The sequence below is a fragment of the Procambarus clarkii genome, chromosome 19 (assembly GCF_040958095.1).
Source record: "Procambarus clarkii isolate CNS0578487 chromosome 19, FALCON_Pclarkii_2.0, whole genome shotgun sequence".
Lineage (NCBI taxonomy): Eukaryota > Metazoa > Arthropoda > Malacostraca > Decapoda > Cambaridae > Procambarus > Procambarus clarkii.
The window spans coordinates 31,803,798-31,824,353 of NC_091168.1; the positions used below are offsets into that span (position 1 = coordinate 31,803,798).

Consider the following 20,556-nt stretch of genomic DNA (forward strand, 5'->3'; position numbering starts at 1 on the left):
TAAAGGTCCAAGTGGGGTCTTAGGGAACCCAAGGCCCACTCACTATCTGACTCTCTCTAAGCCTGGGGAAATCAAGCATGAAGGCTCTGGGGCAGTCACTCCACACCCACTGCCTGGGATAGAAAAGTGGAGTCCTTAGGAGAGGCCTTGGAGGAAGGGGTTAGCTGGAAGGAAGAAAACCCCACAATCTTGACAGGAAAAAGTGACTCAACTGCCTCTTCACCCAAAATGGAAGGAGTAACACCTGGAGATGGCCGAGCCACATCCCGAGCTAAACCCTGCCCCGACTCCAAAATCCTAGGTCGTTTTGGAGCCAGAAGCAGCAGGGAAAGTTGAGTGTTGGGGAGGGGAAAGTGGAGAACAGAAGCCAGGCACACTGCACCCAAAGGAAAAGGAAGAAGAGGTGCAGACAGACCAAGGTGGAATTCACCACCACCACCAATTCTGTGTTCCTAAAAACAAGACGGCCTAGCTACAAGGCATCCAACTGGGCACACAATGAGACTGCTTAAAGATTAACCAAGCAGGACACCCAAGCACTGCGGATGCCCGCTGGATATTATAAAGAAAGCTAACACAGCATAGTTAACGTGGTTGTTAGGGCCGACCTTTGCAGGCTGAATGAACAAGTGTGCCCCAGCTAACACTAGCTCCAACCATGGGGCTAGAGAGAGAGAGGCAGAAAAAACCCTGATTTACCCATGGTGCAACCACCACCTCAATCATCCAGCCTCTACAAGAGCATGCCCCCGAATACACCAGACGAGAGAACTGTGCTAGTGCAGGGGAAGCACCAGGGAACACACAGGGAAGGTAACCCTGAGCACATGCAACTCCAAGTGGCCAAAGAAACAGGTCTACAGAACACAAACCAGATGAAAAACTACTCATGAAACTTGACTAAAACAAGGAACAGTACTAGGCAAATGTCCCCTGCAGGGCAAAGTTCTGAGTGCTTAAAAGTAGTTTACTGATGACTCGGGAGCTCTACAGTGGACCTCCAGATGCATTCACATCGGCATGAGAACTGGTGTAAGGGGCTGGGGAGGACTGGGAGCTCCAGCCCCATTCCACTTTACCTGGTTGGGGAGGTAATACTAATGAGCTTGTGCTAGTTCTAAGAGATTCGATAGTTTGTTTACATTGTTGGGGGAGTTCATTTGGCAGGTTTGAGGCTTCAGTCTCTTTGAAGCCAGCAGTGGTCTGTATTGGTTCGCTGATTTTCTGGATGCTTACCCGTTCGGATGGTGAACTGTCACCTGCTCTCTGCACCTCTGCGAGGGGTGGGGGGGGGGAGGGCCAGGTTCTGGCTCTGTTCCCCGGTAGGCCAAACAGAACTCCACAGCTGATGTAATTTAGTAGTTGGGAGCCATCTCAACGAGATAGCTTCAGGGGAACCACAAGGGGCTCCCCTTAGAAACGGGAGAAATAGGGCGAGGTAATAATATCCTTATGAAGTAGTGTATCCATTATTATAGGTATCGCTGCCTGGGATGTGCTTTGTGCTTTGGGAATGTTTACTTGTTGGATCACTTTGTTCTCCCTACTCAGTTTTCTCCTGTTTTTATTGCCAGTAGTTTTTTAATTTTTGTTTAGCTTTTCCCTTCAGCAGTTATGCCCCCGGTGTCTGCCACTCCATTCTTAAGCTCAGTGTCTTTTCCACCCATGAGTGTGCAATGTGTGTGTGTGGCTGGTCCAATCAATTGGCCATGCTGCCACCTTGGGCATTAATCTGTGAGGCGACGTGTCATGTGCAGGCAGAGTGAGCATTGTTTGTTGCTGACTGGTCAGGTTAGGACAGTACGCTATTCAGTTTCAGGCAATTTTTGGCTTCTTGATTCTGGACTGTAGTGATCCTGCTTTGTATAGCATAAATACATTTTTGTTAGATCAACCCATGTAGCCCAGAGTGTGTGTTGTGGCCAGCACTCCACTTGCTGGTTATGCTGTGCCTCTTCTCTTATGGGTTGGCCAAAAGTTTGAGAACTTTCTATTTCTTATTGGCTAGAGTCTGAATTCTCACTGTTTAGAATCTTTGACTCTTTTGGTTTTGTTTTCTGATGTTGCTTTTTTTCCCCTAGTACCACTCTGGAGGGAGTTCTTATTTTATTCTGCCTCCACCTGGAGCTGTCTTTTGATCTCTTCCTGCTGTCGTCCTCTTGTTCTTTACTGGCTCCTGAAAGGACGGGAGGGTGGGAGGTGTATCCTCTGTCTTGTGATAAGAAACTTGTCTTAATAACTTGGTCTATAAGGCTATTGCTTGCAGCAGCCTGCAGGCCCACATGTTCATTACAGCATTTTAAATCTTGGCTCGAGGTGCAACCAAAAGGGCTTAGCTCAGAAGTTTAAATATACAGTATAGACTTGATTGTTATTCAAGTATTTAAGGATTTATCATTTAATTTCTAGAATATAAAACCTGTGTTTAAATCTTCAATTTCACCCAATCTTACAATGTACTCACGCATGTCAATAAACAAATATGCATGTAGCTTAAATACATGTGACATTGAAAAATCTTAATATATATTTCTAATATTTTGTTTGCAGTTCCTTCCGAGACAGTACGTGCACGGATCAAGATCTTCCTGCTGGAATGGCCGGGGATGAGCTCAATGAATTCAATGGTATAGACAAAATCTTTGAAGGTACCACGTCTTTCGTCCCTGTCTCTTCTCTGCCTTTGTGCTTTGTTTCTGCCAACTCAGACTTGCCTGAAGTGGAAGAGTTTTAAGATTAGATTATTACTGTACTTGCCAGGTCTATGCTAAGTTTGGTGTAGGTGCAGCCTATGAACTGATCAGTTTGTAATGATTGGAGGTGTAATGAACTTCACTCGGGATTAATAACCCTATGTTCATCACTGGTGACGGTGTTGCTCTTACCAGTTGTGAATGTAGGCTTAGCGGACTCTGTATTGTACTGATGATGATGTACACTCTTAGTTACATTTCAACTCGGAGAATTTGTTAAAAGGGCTATTGCATGTGATGAAAACTTTGTAATACAGTATATATACACAGTATATATATTTGATATGATGTAATGCATTTAAAGAAGTTGCATAAATACAGTACTGTATGTGGTTTGGTTTCCCATTTTTGTGGACAGAAAGCCTGATAGGTCTATTGCGGTCTTCCTTACTTAGGGTAAGGATACACCACTTGAAAAATTATCCAATGCAAACTTTTCTGAAAATCAAATGTGTAAAGTGGGTTTTGAGACTAGTTAATGCATCAATTACAGTTAGTAGATCAGTTATAATTAGTACAACAGTTTGTTACTACATCAGTTAGTTAGTATATCAGTTAGCACATCAGGTACAGTCAGTATATCAATTAAAGTAAATGACTTATTAAATTTGTTATTGATGTAATAAGCACTTCCTAACATAACAGGCAAGTTCCTTGAGCTTGTGGTATTAGTTTGTGGCCTCCTGCTCTCTGCTTCTTTCCCAACTATCCTCTATTGTCTTAGATATATCTACTTCCCTCATGACTCTAAGACAACTTTGTAGTGTGATTTTGTAAAGCTTTTCTCCTTATTCCTTTCTAAGAAAGAGTGATTTTATCACATAATTTGGTTAGATTGATAAAGATTTATATTATTTTGATTAATAAAGTAATTTTTTTTTTAATTTATTGATTGGGATGCTTTTCTAATGTACATGTATTCAATTTTTAATTGAGAAACAAAAAGGCAGCTTCACTGCTTCCCTCATATGGTTACTGTATATCAGATAGAATGCACATTTTTGGTTCACCAACAACTGTGTGTGTTGTGTATTGATGTGCATAAAATCATACTTTCTCCTACAAAACCACTCGAACAACATTGTCAATAAATGTATTTTGAAACGTACTAAAATAGATTTTTCACAAAATATCCTTGTAAAATCTGTGCATTTTTATATGCCAGCCCATTATGATATATAACAAGGAGGATTTCCATGACTGCCCACTAGTGAGCTTATTAAATGGTGGCATTTGTCTTCTGCAAGTTTTAAGTTCATCATTTGCAAACAATTGGCCTTTTATGTATTTTATCTTAACCTTATTATTAGAATTATTGCAAGGCATTTAATTAAGTTAGATTATTCCTTGGTTTTATTTATTTGAAATTCCCTTGCACGTATTGCCTTCAGCAGACAGTAAGTCACAATAACACGTCTGAAAATTAGACAACCAACCCACACATCTGAAAATATAGGTAGTGACGATGGTTTGGTCTGCCCTAGACCATTATCACATTGTCCTAGACCAAGATAATGGTCCAGAATGAACCAAAATGCCATCACTCTTTATTTTCAGATCTGTGAACTAGATGTCTATTGCTTTAACCCTTAGACCGTGCAATACATACATATATGATTTGACTTAAAACCATTTAACATAAGTTTTTATAACTTGCTCAAACACTTACAAATTTTTTTGGCATAATCAACTAGGCAAATGCTTCAACTTTGTCTAAATGATCACAGCGTAACTTGAAAAATAAAGAGATTCAAAATTAATTTTAAAATTGAATATTGAAAATTTCAGATTTTCAATTCAGAATAAAAAATATGAACTATCACCAATTGATCATTTAATGATGTTATTCTCTCAGAATAGCATATGATATTCATTTTCGTCAAATTAGAATATAGGTTTTCAGTATATAGTAGTTTACTGTAAAAAAAATCGTCAATAGTGCATTTGAAATATGCGGCAAATTTAGACCAAAAAAAATTATAACTCCAAATGTATAAAGTTTATGAAAAATCCATTCTGAAGGGATTGTAGAACAGACAGCTGAGCACACAATATGTCAAAATAATGAGAATCAGTCAAAAACTAGAATTTTAGAAGCCTCTCAAAGTTGAAACTCTAGTTTCAGAGATAATTGAAGTTGAAGTTATCAACAATGAATAAAGGTAGTTTTAATTTGTTTATTTAATTGTATGTTTTAATTAACATTGTTTGGCATTCATACTCGAATATGTGAAAGCTGTAGGTCAATGGGTGTTGAAATGAAGTGAAGAAAAAATAACCCGCAAAAACACAAAATATCGGGATACAGTAATTATAATAATTATAATGATTTAGGGGATATATTTAGGGTATACTTTATATAAGTGAAAAAGCCCTAATATGGTCCCTAATCATCAAAACAACCTAAAGAGACAAAGAAAATAGAGATTGAAATCAAAGAAAAAATCAGCCAAAAAATTAAAAGTCCCAAGTTTTACAAGTTATGGCCGATTTATTTGTTGACTAATTTCATTCTATCTTCACATAGTTTGGAAAGCATCTGCATTCTCCAGGATGTAAAGGTTACAACGAAATCAGATAACAAACAAAGGAGGAAAAAAATTCCCCCCCCCCCAAAAAAAAAAAATTTTGGGGGGGGGGGACATTGATGAAAGTAACATATATTAACATTGGACAATGTATTTATATGATATATAACAAAATAGAGCATATTAACATATTTATTATTATTTGTGTTATTATGTATTACTCAGCACTGATACAAAGGCACCAACTGCATATCCACTTTGTGGACACTTCTTACTATTCTTCTTCTTTGAGCATAGGACAGGTTCTTGCATCTCTTTATTACTCCATAATCCTTCAGTTCCAGTTATTAGGAGCTGTTCTCCTTATCAACAAAATGTACTTATTTTTTTTAAATTTGTCTAAAATTAATTTCTGAAACTATTTTGATGAAACTTTCACAACACTGAAGCCAATAAGTTGGAGATTTGTTTAACATTTTTAAGTTACTTTAACATAATTTGAATATTTTTTGCTAATATATCCCCAATATGCGCGGTAATATGCGCGGTCTAACGGTTAAAATAAATTGGAGCTTTTAATCATTATTGATCCATGTATAGCAGTCAAACATTTGTTAGTGACTAGCTAAAAAAGTTCAAATTTATTTTAATATATCTAGTTTAGTGCTACTAGTCATATGATGATGATGTTGAGGCTCTCATGATTTGGCACCATGCCCAGCAGGACATGGCATCAATATGAGCATGATATATTACCATTATCAGCATATGACCATTATCAGTAACACAAAACTGGTGTTTTAATGAGTGATACAAAATATTCAAGAATCGGTCAAAATCATGCAAGTTGTCGGAGTAAAATTTTCTGTGACATGTATGTGTATGCATGTGTATGTTTATGTTGACCTTTGTACTGTATATCTACTCCATTCTCTCGATTTCCCACTGCAAAAATTTTACCGTTTTGCCTAACCTGAAATATATAAACCCCAGCAATCCTCGTAACCTATCGAGGCTGATGTATAGAAAACGTCAAAACGATTTCATAAAAAATGAGGTATTAGATGAGAGAATGGACTGATATATCATTCTTCAACCCTTCCTCCTGCTTAGGTAGTACTTTTTGTAGCTATGTGGACCATCGTACATATATAGACATAATGAACAATTAGATAGTAAAATTTGGTACTGTACTATTCATTTTAAAGTCTGAAAAAAATAAAGCTGAAAACCAAATTTAAGTATTCATAGGTCTAGTATAGCATATATATACCTGTATATAATATATATATAATATATATATATATATATATATATATATATATATATATATATATATATATATATATATATATATATATATATATATATATATATATATATATATATATATTTATAATATAGTATGTATGTATGTATGTATGTACTCTATTAGGCCTTATATTGTGGGTATTAGGCCTGGGAAAGTTAGGTTAGGTTTTCTTTTCAACATCAATACAAAACTTTTCCTGTTTGTCCAAATTTAAAAGTACCAATTTCTACTTTTCTAATAGCCTTTTACATGAATATATGTATGATGGTCCAGATCATTACTTTAAGTACTACCTAAACAGGCCGATGGCCTGCATCCGTGGGTAAGTATTTTGTATGGAAAACATGTTATTTCCATTCTTGTTGTGTTCTGGATAATATTTTGACATTAGAATTGCTTGACTTGCATTTATAAACCTAGGCTTATCTATTAATTTTTTTGTGCATAACTAAGACATTATTTTAATGTGTGTTGATAAAAAATATATATATATTTTTTTATATGAAACGTTATCTTTATTTTGTTTGGATTAGATAAAGTAAAACTTTGTGAAAAGAAAACTGAATGAGTGGCAAAATGAGTTAATGAGGATGTACATGAAATAGTTTTTTGTGTGTAATTGCCAAAGTGTAGTTACGTGACGAGAGCTTTCCTTGTGGTGTTCCATAATCCCTGTAATTTATCACGGGACATTTTCAAGTTTTCAATGGTGTTGGCACACTGTACTGTACTTGGGCTTACCACGGGGGATCCCTAGGCTAACTACTGATGACCTAATCCAGGATGGAACCCACAACAGTTGCTTAACTCCTGGATACCTATTTACTGCTAGGTGAACAGAGGCATTAGGTGAAAGGAATTCACCTTATGTTAAAGTTTTTGTATTCTTCTAATGCTAGTTTAATTTTTCGGCAGAAGTGATGTGAGGTGCTGCACGGGAATAACTTTGATTTATTTTCATTGTTTCTCACTTTATTTATTTAGTTTAGTTTTTGTGCTAACAGGTTGTATTGATGTGTCAAATGTGGTGTTCATTATGTATAACTTTGAAAATATATGTATGTACAGATATATGTCTACATACAGCATATATTTATTCATACTAATGTATATATACATTAGCCTAAATCTTATAATTGCACATAGCACACATTTTGGCTGTAAAAATATTCATGGTAATCACTTACTTGCTATTGTTAAACGTTCAATGGTTCCTATTATGGCTGCTCTGCACCTCCACACACTGGATGGTGATGTGCCAGACATGGTCTTCATTTTCTTAATAAGGTCCTAGAAGGAAATAAAGTGAGGGACTCTGGATTTTTTTTAAGATGGGGGGGGGGGGATGGTTAATGGAGGTTTGAGAAAGCAGATGTGAGCCCCATGTATGTGCAGGACTTTTAAATCGTACACAATCCCCTAACGCTTCTCCTGATGGGATGTGCAGTTTGGCCAGATTTAGCCACCCTCCATCACCTGATGTGATGCAGAGTCAAAAGGTTAATGTTTCTGTGCTGCCTGGGGATTGAATCTGGATCCCTTGGTTGTGAGATGAGGATGCAGACTACTGTGCTGTAGAACCCTATTAGTCTCATTTAATTCCATCAACCTACTATTCTGTAAAAGATAAGTTTTGTTCGTTTTTTGGCCTAATTTTTGTTATAATTTAAACTTATGTTTTCTTCACAATGTTTGGAGTTTCAAACAATTTTCCTTTAAAATTGTATAAAAATCAGTCAATTTTGTATATGGTGATCATTTTGTCCCTTTTTCTTCTTCTATAAGTTTTGGTACATTTGGTGCCTCTGACCTTTCCTCTTAGCTCTCTTTTTTTTTTTTTTTTTTTTTTTTTTTTTTTTTTTTTTGTGTGTGTGTGCGTGTTTTTGAGATATGGATATTCAGCAGCTGCTGAATATTTTAATGGAAGCATCATGTTGAGAAACTTGTCTTGCAATAATTTCTCTATTCATGTATTTGAATGCATTTTTGAAATTGGAAAGTGTAGTATAAACCCATCTGACTATTCCCTAGAGTAGTGTGCATTTGTAATTAATTGTGGTTACAAGACGAGAGCTGTGCTTGTGGTGTCCCGTCTTCCTTCTATTCTTTGTGCTCTTCCGAGTTGTTGTAATATATCTTTGTCCTTGCCTCTCACTGTTGGTTAAAGTATCTATCCAAATATCATGGTCTGGGAATTTGAGGAGTTTTTGTCACATTTTCCATGCCACATTTTCCATTGTAGGGGCCACACGGCTGAGTGGACAGCGGTCTGGTGTCATAGTCCTAAGGGCCTGGGTTCAATTCCTGGCCGAGGTAGAAACAAATGGGCCGAGTTTCTTTCACCCTGGTGGGTCTGTTCAACTAGCAATAAATAGGTACCTGGGAGTTAGACAGCAGCTATGGGCTGCTTTCTGAGGATGTGTGTGTGCATGTGTGTAAGACCCCACCTTTTTAAATTGGTTGTGACTGATACTTTTGATATTGTTCGCCTTGTGCGTTTCTGTTCTCGTATTGGCATCCTTGGTGATATTTAGCGCCCTCTGATTATCCCGCACATTTGATGGTGCTACATAGCCTTCCCGGTTTGGTGTCGCCTTCTGATAATTATTTACTTACTTTATTGGTTAGAAAGGTGGGGTTCAAGAGGTGATTGCTTGATTCTGCAGATACAGATAGTAAATATATATAAATACTTCTGGTTTGGCTTGTGTGTACTTTTTGGTACCATGGGTTCTTGGTGGCTCTATATGCACAGCCATTGCTTAGCTCGGTCAGTCTTACTACCACATTCACAATCCTCTGGGCCTTTGACTAGAAATTTAGGCATCTGTTGCCGTGCATAATATACGTTTGATCGTTACCTCCCTTTTGTACATGGGCACAGATCATTCTTTGTAACCAGCAGGTCTCTGGTAAAGTGGTGTGGCATTATGTGAAGCACTCGTGCAACATACACGTGCTTGGTATAGTTCAGCAGCTTTGGTGGCTCGCAAGCTTTCCTTATTGCTCTATTTTCTTATCCCTTTTTCATGCTTGCTAGTGTCATCTTTAATATTTGCCCATACACTCTAAGAGCCTCCCTAGTCTATTATTTATGTTGATTTCTCTAGTTAGGGCACTTTCTCTCTCTCCATTCTTCATAGATCTGCTACACACATTATTCCTTTGGCTATTGGTAGCAGAGCAAATGAGTTGCCTTCCTTCATGTGATATCAAGATTTTATTTCTTTAGGTTTGTGGGAAAATGCTTGTTCATTTCCCACAAGATCTTTGTTTCATGACCAAAAATTATACTAGCTAAACCTACAAGAATCATATAAAATACAGGAGAGGCAAAGCAAAAGGCCATAAGCAATACAGAGAAGAAGCTAAAGCACTTTTTTTCTCCTATGCAAAACTTGGAACAAATGCTACATCTAGCATTGCGTCCTTGGGCAAGGGAGATGAAACTTTCACAGATGACAATAAAGAAATGAGTGAAATACTGAGAATGCAGTATGATTGTCTTCAGTGAACCCCTAAACACATTGAAGATTGATAATGAATTCTTCATGAATGTGATACTAATATAAAATCATATATCAGATGTAACTCTAACCCTACTGGACTTCAGAAGTAGTCATAGACAGTATGCACATACACACTACACCAGCCCTTGACTTCTGGAATTCCATATTAATCAAGAATTAAAAAAAATAAACTGTCACAGGCACTTAATGTTATTTGGAGACGTTGCCTAGATACTGGTGTTATCCCCCGACGTACTTAGAGATAGTACCACTCTATAAAGATGAAAATAAAGCAAATGGAAACAAAATTATAGACCAATAGTACTAACATTACACATCATAAAAATCTTTGAAAAGTGGTAAGTAGTAAGATCAAGAGACATATGGAGTCACAGCATCTACATAACCCTGGACAACACGGGTTCAGAACAGGGTGCTCCTGCCTCTCACAACTGCTATGACACGGCCCTGGGTGCCATGGAAGACGAGCAAAATGCTGATGTAATATACACAGATTTTGTGAAAGCTTTTGACAAGTGTGTGACTGTGGTGTTATTGCACACACAATGTGCTCAATAGGAATTTCTGGCAAAGTAGGAAGATTTATCTTTTATTTTCTGACAAATAGAACCTAGAATGTATTAGTAAAAAAAAAAAAATCCAGATCATCCATCATGAAAAGTTGAGTCCCCCAAGGTAGTGTGCCTGCTTCAGTATTTTTTCTTATCCTCAAGTCAAGCTCATCCTCCTAAAATGAAACTAATTATAGTAATAATGCGAGTCGAAAATACAAGTATGTTGTGATTGCCAAGCAGATAGTAGACATTTGTAGTACTCAATTTTAACAAACTGGAAATGTTTTACATTTATGATGGTAATACACTTAATCTAACCTAACCATCCTAGGCCTAATAGTGTGCATGCTAACTGAGGCCTGATATCTGCTTGATACCTGTCTGATGGAGTTCTGGGAGTTTTTATACTCCCCAAGCCTGGCCCGAGGCCAGGCTTGACTTGTGAGAGTTTGGTCCACCAGGCTGTTGCTTGGAGCGGCCCACATACCCACCACAGCCTGGTTGGTCCGGCACTCCTTGGAAAAGATTATCTAGTTTTCTCTTGAAGATGTCCACCGTTGTCCCGGCAATATTTCTTATAGTTGCTGAGAGGATGTTGAACAACCGTGGACCTCCTAAACAAATATAGTACATATGAACTATATCAGCCCAAGGAATATTTAAGTTTGGTTTTTAGCAGTATTTTTTCCCCAGACTTTTTTTTTTTTTTTTTTAAGTACAAAATAAAGTGGCTTGTAGGGGCTTCATTACTACATATTGGTATGATCAAGTACATAGAAAATTTACTGTGAAAACAGGAGGATGGGTTGTCATCTCAGACATAGACATGGATACAAAATAGTACCATGTCATCTTTTGCAGGTGACACTAGGATTTTCAGGTATTAATTAGGCCTTGCAATGGGCCACAGCAAACATGATGCTTAACACTTTGGCTTCATGATATCGTTATTGCAGTCCTTAAATCAATACACATAGTTCAGCAGAGGACGTTAACACTGTCTACAATTAAAATATTTATAAAAATTCCATTTGTCAGATTATTATGGGATTTTTTTTTTTTTTTTTTTTTTTTTTTTTTTTTTTTTTTTTTTTTTTTTTTTTTTTTTTTTTTTTTTTTTAATGCGAGCTGGTCTATTGCCAACAATTTGATACTAAAATGAACGATGAGTATTAAGGCGGGGAATGTGAGAAATAAGCTAGATGTGTTCCCTCCCCCCTTCCCCTCCAAGATATGTTCACTTGGTCTATTATATCACAGGTTGAAATGAAAATTTCGTGAAGTGAAATAACTCCATATGGTGGGGGGAAATCCTTCCTGGAGGCATCTCTGATTGCACCGAATTGGGGTTGGTCCCATATAGTTCGCAGAACTGGGGTTGTACTGTATCAAAACAAACCACATACAAAATGCAGTCAAACCACACTTAAAAAAAAAAAAAAAAAAATTATAATAAAAGTGCAAAAGACTTTATAGTAATCATGTTTGAAAATCTTGCTTTTAAAAAACACACATTAAAGTAGCTGTCACAACTGAAAGAAAAATGACAGGTTGGATAACAAAGACCTTTCAAATAAGAGATGCTATACCAATGATACTTTTTAAGACAGTAGTGCTCTCTAGGGTGTAATATTGTTACTAACAGCCCCATTTAAATCTGGTGAAATTGAGGATCTGGAGAGCATGCAAAGATTTAGATCCTGCTAGAATTTACTCAATAAAACGTTTAAATTATTGGGACCCCTCAAAATTTTAATATCTCTATTCCTTAAAGTGCAGGTGGGAGACTTAATAATTTACATTTGGGAAAATACTAAGACGACTGGTTCCAAATCTGCACACAGAAAAACACCATATGAGACCAGACAACATGGCAGGATGTGCAGAATATGTAAAGGTGCAGTAGGTATGTTGAAAGAGAACTCTATGAACATCAATGACCCAAGACTTTTCAACACTCTACCTCTACATAAGGGGCATAACTGGCCCATCTCTTACAGTGTTCAAATGAGAACTTGATTAACACCTTCAAAGGATATCTGATGAACCAAACAGTGAGCAGCCATGTCAAACAGTCTGGTTGACCAGAGCCCACCAGGAGGCCTGGTCAGAGACCAGGCTGCGGAGATGTTGATCCTCCGAATCATTGCAAGATAACTGCAAGGTAAGGTGTTCCTGGGTGCTGGAGATGCTCACCAAAGGGATGGGAACCAAAAACAGCTAAGTGGACCATGGCAGGACTGCAAATGGTGACCACAGTGTGTTGTATAAACAAATCGAGCGAGTCCCAAGTGCATCCTGAACATAACCTACTTGAACAACCTAATCCACATGCCTAAACAGAAGTCAAACAATGAGAAAATGCACAGGGGGGCCATGATGAGGATTCGAACCTATGCGCTGGGTATTCCCAGATGCGCACACGACGACAACCTCCACAAAATTGTCAAAAGAATTGCAACCTGGGGTACTCCTGCACCCTTGAGGATTTGAGAGACTTCCACTGTAGCTGAACCAGGGTTTCACACAATTCTCCCATGCACTTCGGCTTTGTCATCCAGTAATTCTACTTTTGATGCCCCTCTTTCAATACACAGAAATCACATTATTGTGATATGTCAATGAGCTCCTATGGATTTTCTCATTGATTTATCACGATAATGTGATTTGTGTGTGTAGAAGTCAAACAACTCTTGTAATGCCCGAAGTAAGGTACTTTACTACCCAGGTGGCCAGGTCTCAAAAAGGTGAACTCCCTAATGTACCAAAGAAGTTACTTTGTCAGTGTAAAGTCAGATCTAAATGAACACCCAGGGAAGTAACCTCTGGATGCTTGCAATTCAGAGTGAAAAAGGTGAATCCATACAAGAACACAAGATAGAAAATGCACTCATGAAGCTAATTCTATGTTGGAAGAATACACAAGCAAATGGCCTCATCAGAACAAGTCATAGGATGGCCAGCACTTGTCTTACAAACACCAAGACCCACCACAAATGACCATGGAGTACTAATGTGATGCAGTAGCCAACACATCAGCGACAGAACTGGCTAGCGAGCTGGCAGAGGACTGAGCTCTCGGCTGCCTGGTGGCGGAGATTGGTAATAAGAGGTTCAAACTAGTTTTAAGTGAATTAATTTGTTTCATTTAAGTCCTTTGGGGAGTTATTTGGAAGTTTTAATGCTTTGAGTCTTGTAAACCCAGCAGTTGTCTGTAAAGTTTCGCTGACTTTCTGGATGCTTATCCAGTGAAATGGCAGAATGTCAATTCCTCTCTGTACCTATGTGAGAGGGGCCATCTTCTGGCTCCGGTAGGCCAAGCAGAACTCCCACAACTGATATGATTTGTAGTATTGAGCAATCTCGGCAAGATAGCTACAGGATGCCACCAAGGGGCTCCTTCAAAGAAAGCACATTTGACTAAGAGAGTGACTGGAACCATTTAACGGTTAATATTATGTGAAAAAATATTTTGTAACTCGAGTAATGTTGACGGGAATTCCAGGAATCCAGAAGGACTTGGCCGACTTGGCTAGCAGCAATGATGCAGAGAGCGAGAGTGAACTTCGTGAGAGAACACCCGACACTGAGGATTCTGGCGCTCAGTCTCTACCTACTACACAAGGTCTTACGTCTACTCACTCCACGTTTAGAGCAGACCCTCCGCACCTTCAGTCCTTTAGGTCGGTAAACAAATTTTGGATTTCCAGATAGTGAATTTATGTCTTAAGTTGAAAATAATTTGTCTGTGAGTATTGTTTATGCTGTAAATAGGAAATTTAGGGTATACTGTAGGTTATATATGAGCAATTAGTATTTTACTAAGCAAATGCAATTACATATCTTAACATAAAGGTATATATATACCTAATAAATTTATAACGGTATATATCTTGAACTACATTTTCAGAATTAGGGACTCCAGTATCCTTTCAGAAATAATGCACCAAGATTTATGGAAAAACTTTAAAAGTACCTGTATCACATAAAATCTGAATAGCAAGATAGTCACATAACATTGGAAAGATGTGCAAGGTCTGGGACTAGCTTATGCGCAAAAAAGTGAGCACAGTGTGGCTGAGCATAGCAAATGGGACACAACAAGAGTCAGATATTAGTCACAATCTCTTGATTAAATGTATAAATAATTTTCAGATTGACCCCTCAACTGGATAACTATTCAGACAGGCCCAATAAACTAGACAGCTTATCAAAACTTGTGAAGTATTTAATAATTTGGAGGATATTGATCCGGACCACTTCTTTATAAGATCAGATGTAACACAAACAAGGAACAATGGGTTCAAGCTCAAAAAGTCATATTGGAGAACGGAAAACTAGAAGATGCTTTTTCACTCATAGGGTTATAAACCCGTGGAACTGCCTACCCACTCAAGCCATAAATACCAAAATTTTGCTGCAATGCAAAATCCAGCTGGATAAAATCATCAGAACAAATGCTGGGACCTTTGACAAGCTGCTAGCTTCCTGTCCTCGTCAAGGCCACTAGAGAGAGAGTGGTCGTCAGGTAAATTCAGGTTAACACTTTCCTGGATTTTCGACTTGGACTTACGGGCAGTTTCCCTAACTGCTTGTCGGATCACGACGTAAATTTACGGACAGTGTTATATTGGGTATTTACTACTCGATCGACTTGGGGTTTGTATGAATATGTTTGCCATTAAATTTTTGTTTTCTCTAATAGGCACTGTGCCTATTTGAGAAAACAGCAATGTATTGTAACTTAGAGGAGAGACTATTGAATTGGTGTCACAAGAGGTAATCGCGCACTCCACACACTCTTGTGTTGGCCGCGATCATGATTCTACATTTATATGCATATGTCTGTGTAGAGAATTTTATTCCGAACACTATACAAACAAAAAAAAACGGAATGAATCAAGTATAAACTTGATAAAACATGAGCAAAGTAAAAACTTTTACGCTCACGGGTAAAAACACGCGTAAGATTCGCGTAAGATTTTATTCGCCGCAAATTTATTTGACGCTCTGTTGGCCAATTCTACCCATGTTCTTATAGAACTTTCTATTGCGAACACATTGCTATGAAAATGAAATACGTTGCTCGAGAAATAATGTCAGGACAGTGAAATAAGTATAAACTTTCAAAGCGCTGCATCACAACAGTGTCGTCGCTGCTGAAATCACGGCTAACGCTTCGCCCAGTTCCCACACTCGTACGGAACATAATTAGACATTGATAGGCATATGTCTGGGTGGGGAATTTTATTGCGAGTTCAGTGATATCAAAATAAGCGCTGTAGGATGACTGTGAGGCTGGCAACAAACGAAAGAGTATGAACATTTACTTCCTGTTTGGGTGTCACGGCGAGTCATCTTCGTGTTTATTTAATTCGTGGTGGGATACCAAATGCTTGGGTGACATTTTATGCATATGATCTTGTAGACTTTTATTGTCAACGCATTGATACCAAAATGAAAAACGTAGCTCGAGAATTGATGTTAGGAGCGTGAAAAGATTATAAACTTTTTGTGTTTACGCTTGAGCACCCAGAACGCCGCGCGCACAATCCGCTTTTTTTTCCAGCTAGTGCCGCGCGCACTAAAGTGTTAATAGACCTGTGAAGTGGACAGTTTTTTTAGATAGACCCATCAACTTGACAACTTTTCAGATAGACGTATCAACCAAACAATTTTTCACAGATCCATCAATTGGATGATGCAGGCGATGAGTCACAATAACGTGGCTGAAGTATGTTGACCAATCCACCCACTAGAAAATGAAGGGACGACAACATTTCGATCCGTCCTGGACCATTCTCACACTCGACTTGAGAATGGTCCAGGACGGACCGAAACGTCGTCGTCCCTTCATTTTCTAGTTTGTGGATGAGTCAACAATTGGGTGATATTTTAGATATACCTATCAACTGAACAACTTTTCAGAGGGGCTACTAAACCAGACGACATTATTCAGATAAATCACAAAATGTGTAACAAGTTGCTTGGATTTATTAGTGTGTATTTTCCTCACATACCAAGAGCAAATCATAATGCCACCAAACAAGGGATAATAACGTCTCCCTTGGTATACGTCACGTCGGAGCATATGGAAAAGTGTGATATCAGATGATAACCATTAAATGCTAGCCCTAGTAGTTTGTATTTTCATACTGTATAAAAAGCCACATTAGTGTTAGAATTTTTTTTAATTTAAAGCAATTATATGAAGGACAATTAATAGGAGAACTGTAAAAAGACTTCAACATTCTTGCTTGTATTTCTTAGGAGCCAGATTTTTAAATCACTATGTAAAGATATTGCCATGATCCCAAAATGTTGTCATTGAACCTCACCTGTTGAATTTCCCATGCCCCAAAAAAATTTATTAATTTAATTTAAAATAATTTAAATAATAAATAATTAATAAATAAAAATAATTTGATTTAAAAATTGTATTTTATGTATTTAATTAACTCAAGCTTTTCTATAAAGTATTTTTCCTGCCTGGTGGGGGGGGGGGGGGGTCTGTCTTTGCTTGGTCACACTCTATTGTAATTTGGTGGTCCTCTGCTAGGCCCCTGTGAGTGTACACGTCCCGGGGGGGGGGGGGGGGGGGGGGGGGTTCAGCTTTAGCAGTTCGCTTGGTAGTTTTGTGTGCCGGTTAGTAGTACCCTGCCTGGGCTTCCTTAGTGCAATACCATGACTAAGGAGCCCTGAGGAACCCCACTGGGGCTCTGTGGTCCAATGGATGCAACCCCTGGGTCACCCTCTCGCTTTGTAATTACCTAAGTGTAGTTACAGGATGAGAGCTACGCTCGTGGTGTCCCGTCTTCCCAGCACTCTTTGTCATATAACGCTTTGAAACTACTGACGGTCTTGGCCTCCACCACCTTCCCACTTAACTTGTTCCAACCGTCTACCACTCTGTTTGCGAAGGTGAATTTTCTTATATTTCTTCGGCATCTGTGTTTAGCTAGTTTAAATCTATGACCTCTTGTTCTTGAAGTTCCAGGTCTCGGGAAATCTTCCCTGTCTGAAGTCTTTGTGCGAGTCTGAAGGTTGCTTTGTCCCTTTGTCTCAGAGTGACACTCACCGGGTGTCACCCTGAGACAAGGGTGACACCTGGTGTCGTCATGCTGCCTGTTGGGTCAGTGACACACTCGACCTGGAGTCTTGCGAGTTTTGTTGCTTGTTTGTATTCCAGTTCTCCCAGACCGATGATCATGATGTGCGGGTGCAGGCAGCTTCAGTGTTGCATGCTCGATTTCGATTGCTACAGCGCGCTAAGTTGGTTGTTACCACAGATGCCCCGCGACTGCTCCGCTTTAGTTATAGGGACCCGGACTTGGGGTTTTAGTCACTTCGCCTTTGGTTACGTCCGCACCTTCTTGTCCACCTCCTTCTGTTGTGCGTCCTGGTCCTCCCCTCCTTGCTTCCGGCTTCGGAGTCTCGGCAGGGTTCAGATGGGGTTGAGACTCTTGCAGTTTCAGGGAAGTTCCCTTGCAGTGTGGCGATGGAGGCATTCGAGCCTGGTCCTCCAGCCGGAGCTTCTGGGTCTGACCAATGGGCCCCTTTTGTTCCTGCTATTTCGGCTGCTCTTGCCTTTTCTTTAGAGGCAGGGGGTTTGGAGGACGGCTCGACCCCGGGTCCTCGTGGGGAGGTTCCCAGGGTGGGGGAGATGTTGACATGGGGCCTTGGGTACCATTGGACCCCGCTTGGGTTTTTTGTACCCTCGGAGCGGGGGCTTGGTGTTACAAGGGGCGGGGTTCTCCTTTTCCACCTCCTTGTATGAGTTGGAGATGGAAATCTCCACTTCCAACCCCTGTCTAACCCTCCCTGGGTTTGGTTCCGTGATCCCGAGGGTTCTTCGGTCCCATCTTTTCGGAGGTTTTCGGCCTCCTGCATCCCACCCCATGTGGTGCGGGAGGTCAATGCTGCTTACATTAGAGAACCTCTTCTCTCTCTCACTCAGCACTAAAACAGCACTAGAGAACCTCTTCTCTCTCTTACTCAGCATTGAAGCAGCATTAGAGAACCTCTTCCCTCTCTTACTCAGCATTGAAGTAGCACTAGAGAACCTCTTCCCTTTCTTATTCAGCATTGAAATGCCACTAGGAGAACCTTTACCCTCTCTCATTGAGACTCCGCTTCAGTCTCCCACACCTCATGGGAGGTGTGCTTCCCAAGCAGCTTTCTCTGCCAACACTGAAGCTTGCCGCTATGTTGTCTGAAATCTTTGATATGCTACATGTGACTAGTCATCAACTTCAACTGTACTTCAACTGGGTCTCCTGCCACCATATCACTTGATGATGTCTTGGCCTGCAGCAATCCTGTGTCACCCTAAAGTCTCCTTGCGTTATAACTTTTCTCAGTCTTACAGAATAAACTTTTAGTTTTTTAGTGATTGATATTTGTCTTGTCAGTACTCACATATTAAAATGAAGTATTGTGCATGTGGCAGGACTCTTCAGTGGTAACAAATAAAAGTGTTTTTTTATGACATCCACTGAGATAAGTGTTGAAGAATGCCTTTCTTGAGTACTCTCGTGCAAGCAGTTAGCTATATCAAGTTTAGGGGTTAAATTTCAAAGATAAAGTTTAAACAGTACTGATCATTCTTAAACCAAAATTTTATTCCTTTTCATAAATAATTACTTAACGACAGATAAACAACTATGGTGATAAGGATTCTCTCTCTTGTCATCACATGCTAATTGTTTAGTGTACATTTGTGTATGCAGAAAAAAATTCAAAATCACATGGCTAAAGACAACCAAACGCGCACACACCGTGAAAGGAAAGCGACAACGTTTCTGGCCGTTCTGAACTTTTTATCAAGTTGAGGGCAGACTGAAATGTCATTGCTTTCCTTTTAATTTATAGGTGTGGGATGGATTATTTATATTTGTATATGTAATTTACTTTTTAAAATGACTAATTTTATATTACAGTATAGCCTTCCAAAAAGTGGAAGCAGTTGGTTGGCTTTCATTTCATTTTGTATTGATCCTATATGTCTTAAAATGCATCATCTGAAGGTTGACGACTCTGCATACATTACCTGCAGAAAATAATATTTTTTTGTCACTCTGCATACATTACTTGCAGAAAATAATATTTTTTTGTCATACTTAGTTTTTTGTTTTGTTTTTTAATTTCAGACAAAAATCGTCCGTTGGACTTCGAGACCCTAAGATTAGCGGTGAGAAGATTACGACGTGGTAGAATGGGAAAAAGGCTGACAGTCAGAGTGGTATTGGTGGGGGAAAACACCTCACTGTTGCCGCATTAGAAGTTCACAATGTAAAGAGGGCCATAAACCGATATGGCACTTTGCCGAAAGGTGCAAGAATTGGAGCTTACCTAGAATCTCTCCGCCAGAGTGGTCTTTCCCAAGGTGTGCCTCCTTCTGATGACCATATTCAATCATCAGAACACAAGAAGAACAGCAAGAACATGTTCAACAGGATGACCAAGGGGATCAGGGAGGAAAACAAAGATACTCCAGATAAGAATTCAGCTTCCATGATTCGTAGTAACTCGACCCAAAGTGGATTTCCACCTCAGTCACCTTGATATCACGGTTAAGGTCCTCGTCTCCCACCTCTCCGAACAGACAAACGCACTAAAGAACCTAGCTTAGCTGATTTAGAATTTCCACCTCCTCCTGTAGATCTGCCTCCTCCGCCTGATGACTTCATGGAAGACACTCAGTGTGCATCACTTGACATTTCCTCCTCCGCCAGGATCAGATCGTTGGTTAGGAACATCCTCTCCCGAGTCTCATCGACGCTTGGTACAAAAGCCAATTCCATCACCAAGAGCAAGGCGGAAGACAGATTACTCTAATGTAAGTCCACAAAAGTTATCAGCTCAATCATCAGAAAAATC

At 39.1% G+C, this 20,556-nt stretch overlaps 1 protein-coding gene across 1 annotated transcript in view; it reads left to right on the forward strand.

Annotated features, from left to right (window-relative positions):
- LOC123757436 (tyrosine-protein kinase Abl) overlaps positions 1-20,556 on the forward strand; it is a 106,113-nt gene that overhangs the window by 33,600 nt on the left and 51,957 nt on the right. The window contains exons 12-17 of the mRNA XM_069327444.1: positions 2,551-2,648; positions 14,183-14,360; positions 18,677-18,835; positions 19,617-19,641; positions 19,891-20,215; positions 20,412-20,515. Of these exons, the coding sequence (XP_069183545.1) occupies positions 2,551-2,648; positions 14,183-14,360; positions 18,677-18,835; positions 19,617-19,641; positions 19,891-20,215; positions 20,412-20,515 (889 nt within the window). The remainder of the gene's footprint in view (positions 1-2,550; positions 2,649-14,182; positions 14,361-18,676; positions 18,836-19,616; positions 19,642-19,890; positions 20,216-20,411; positions 20,516-20,556) is intronic.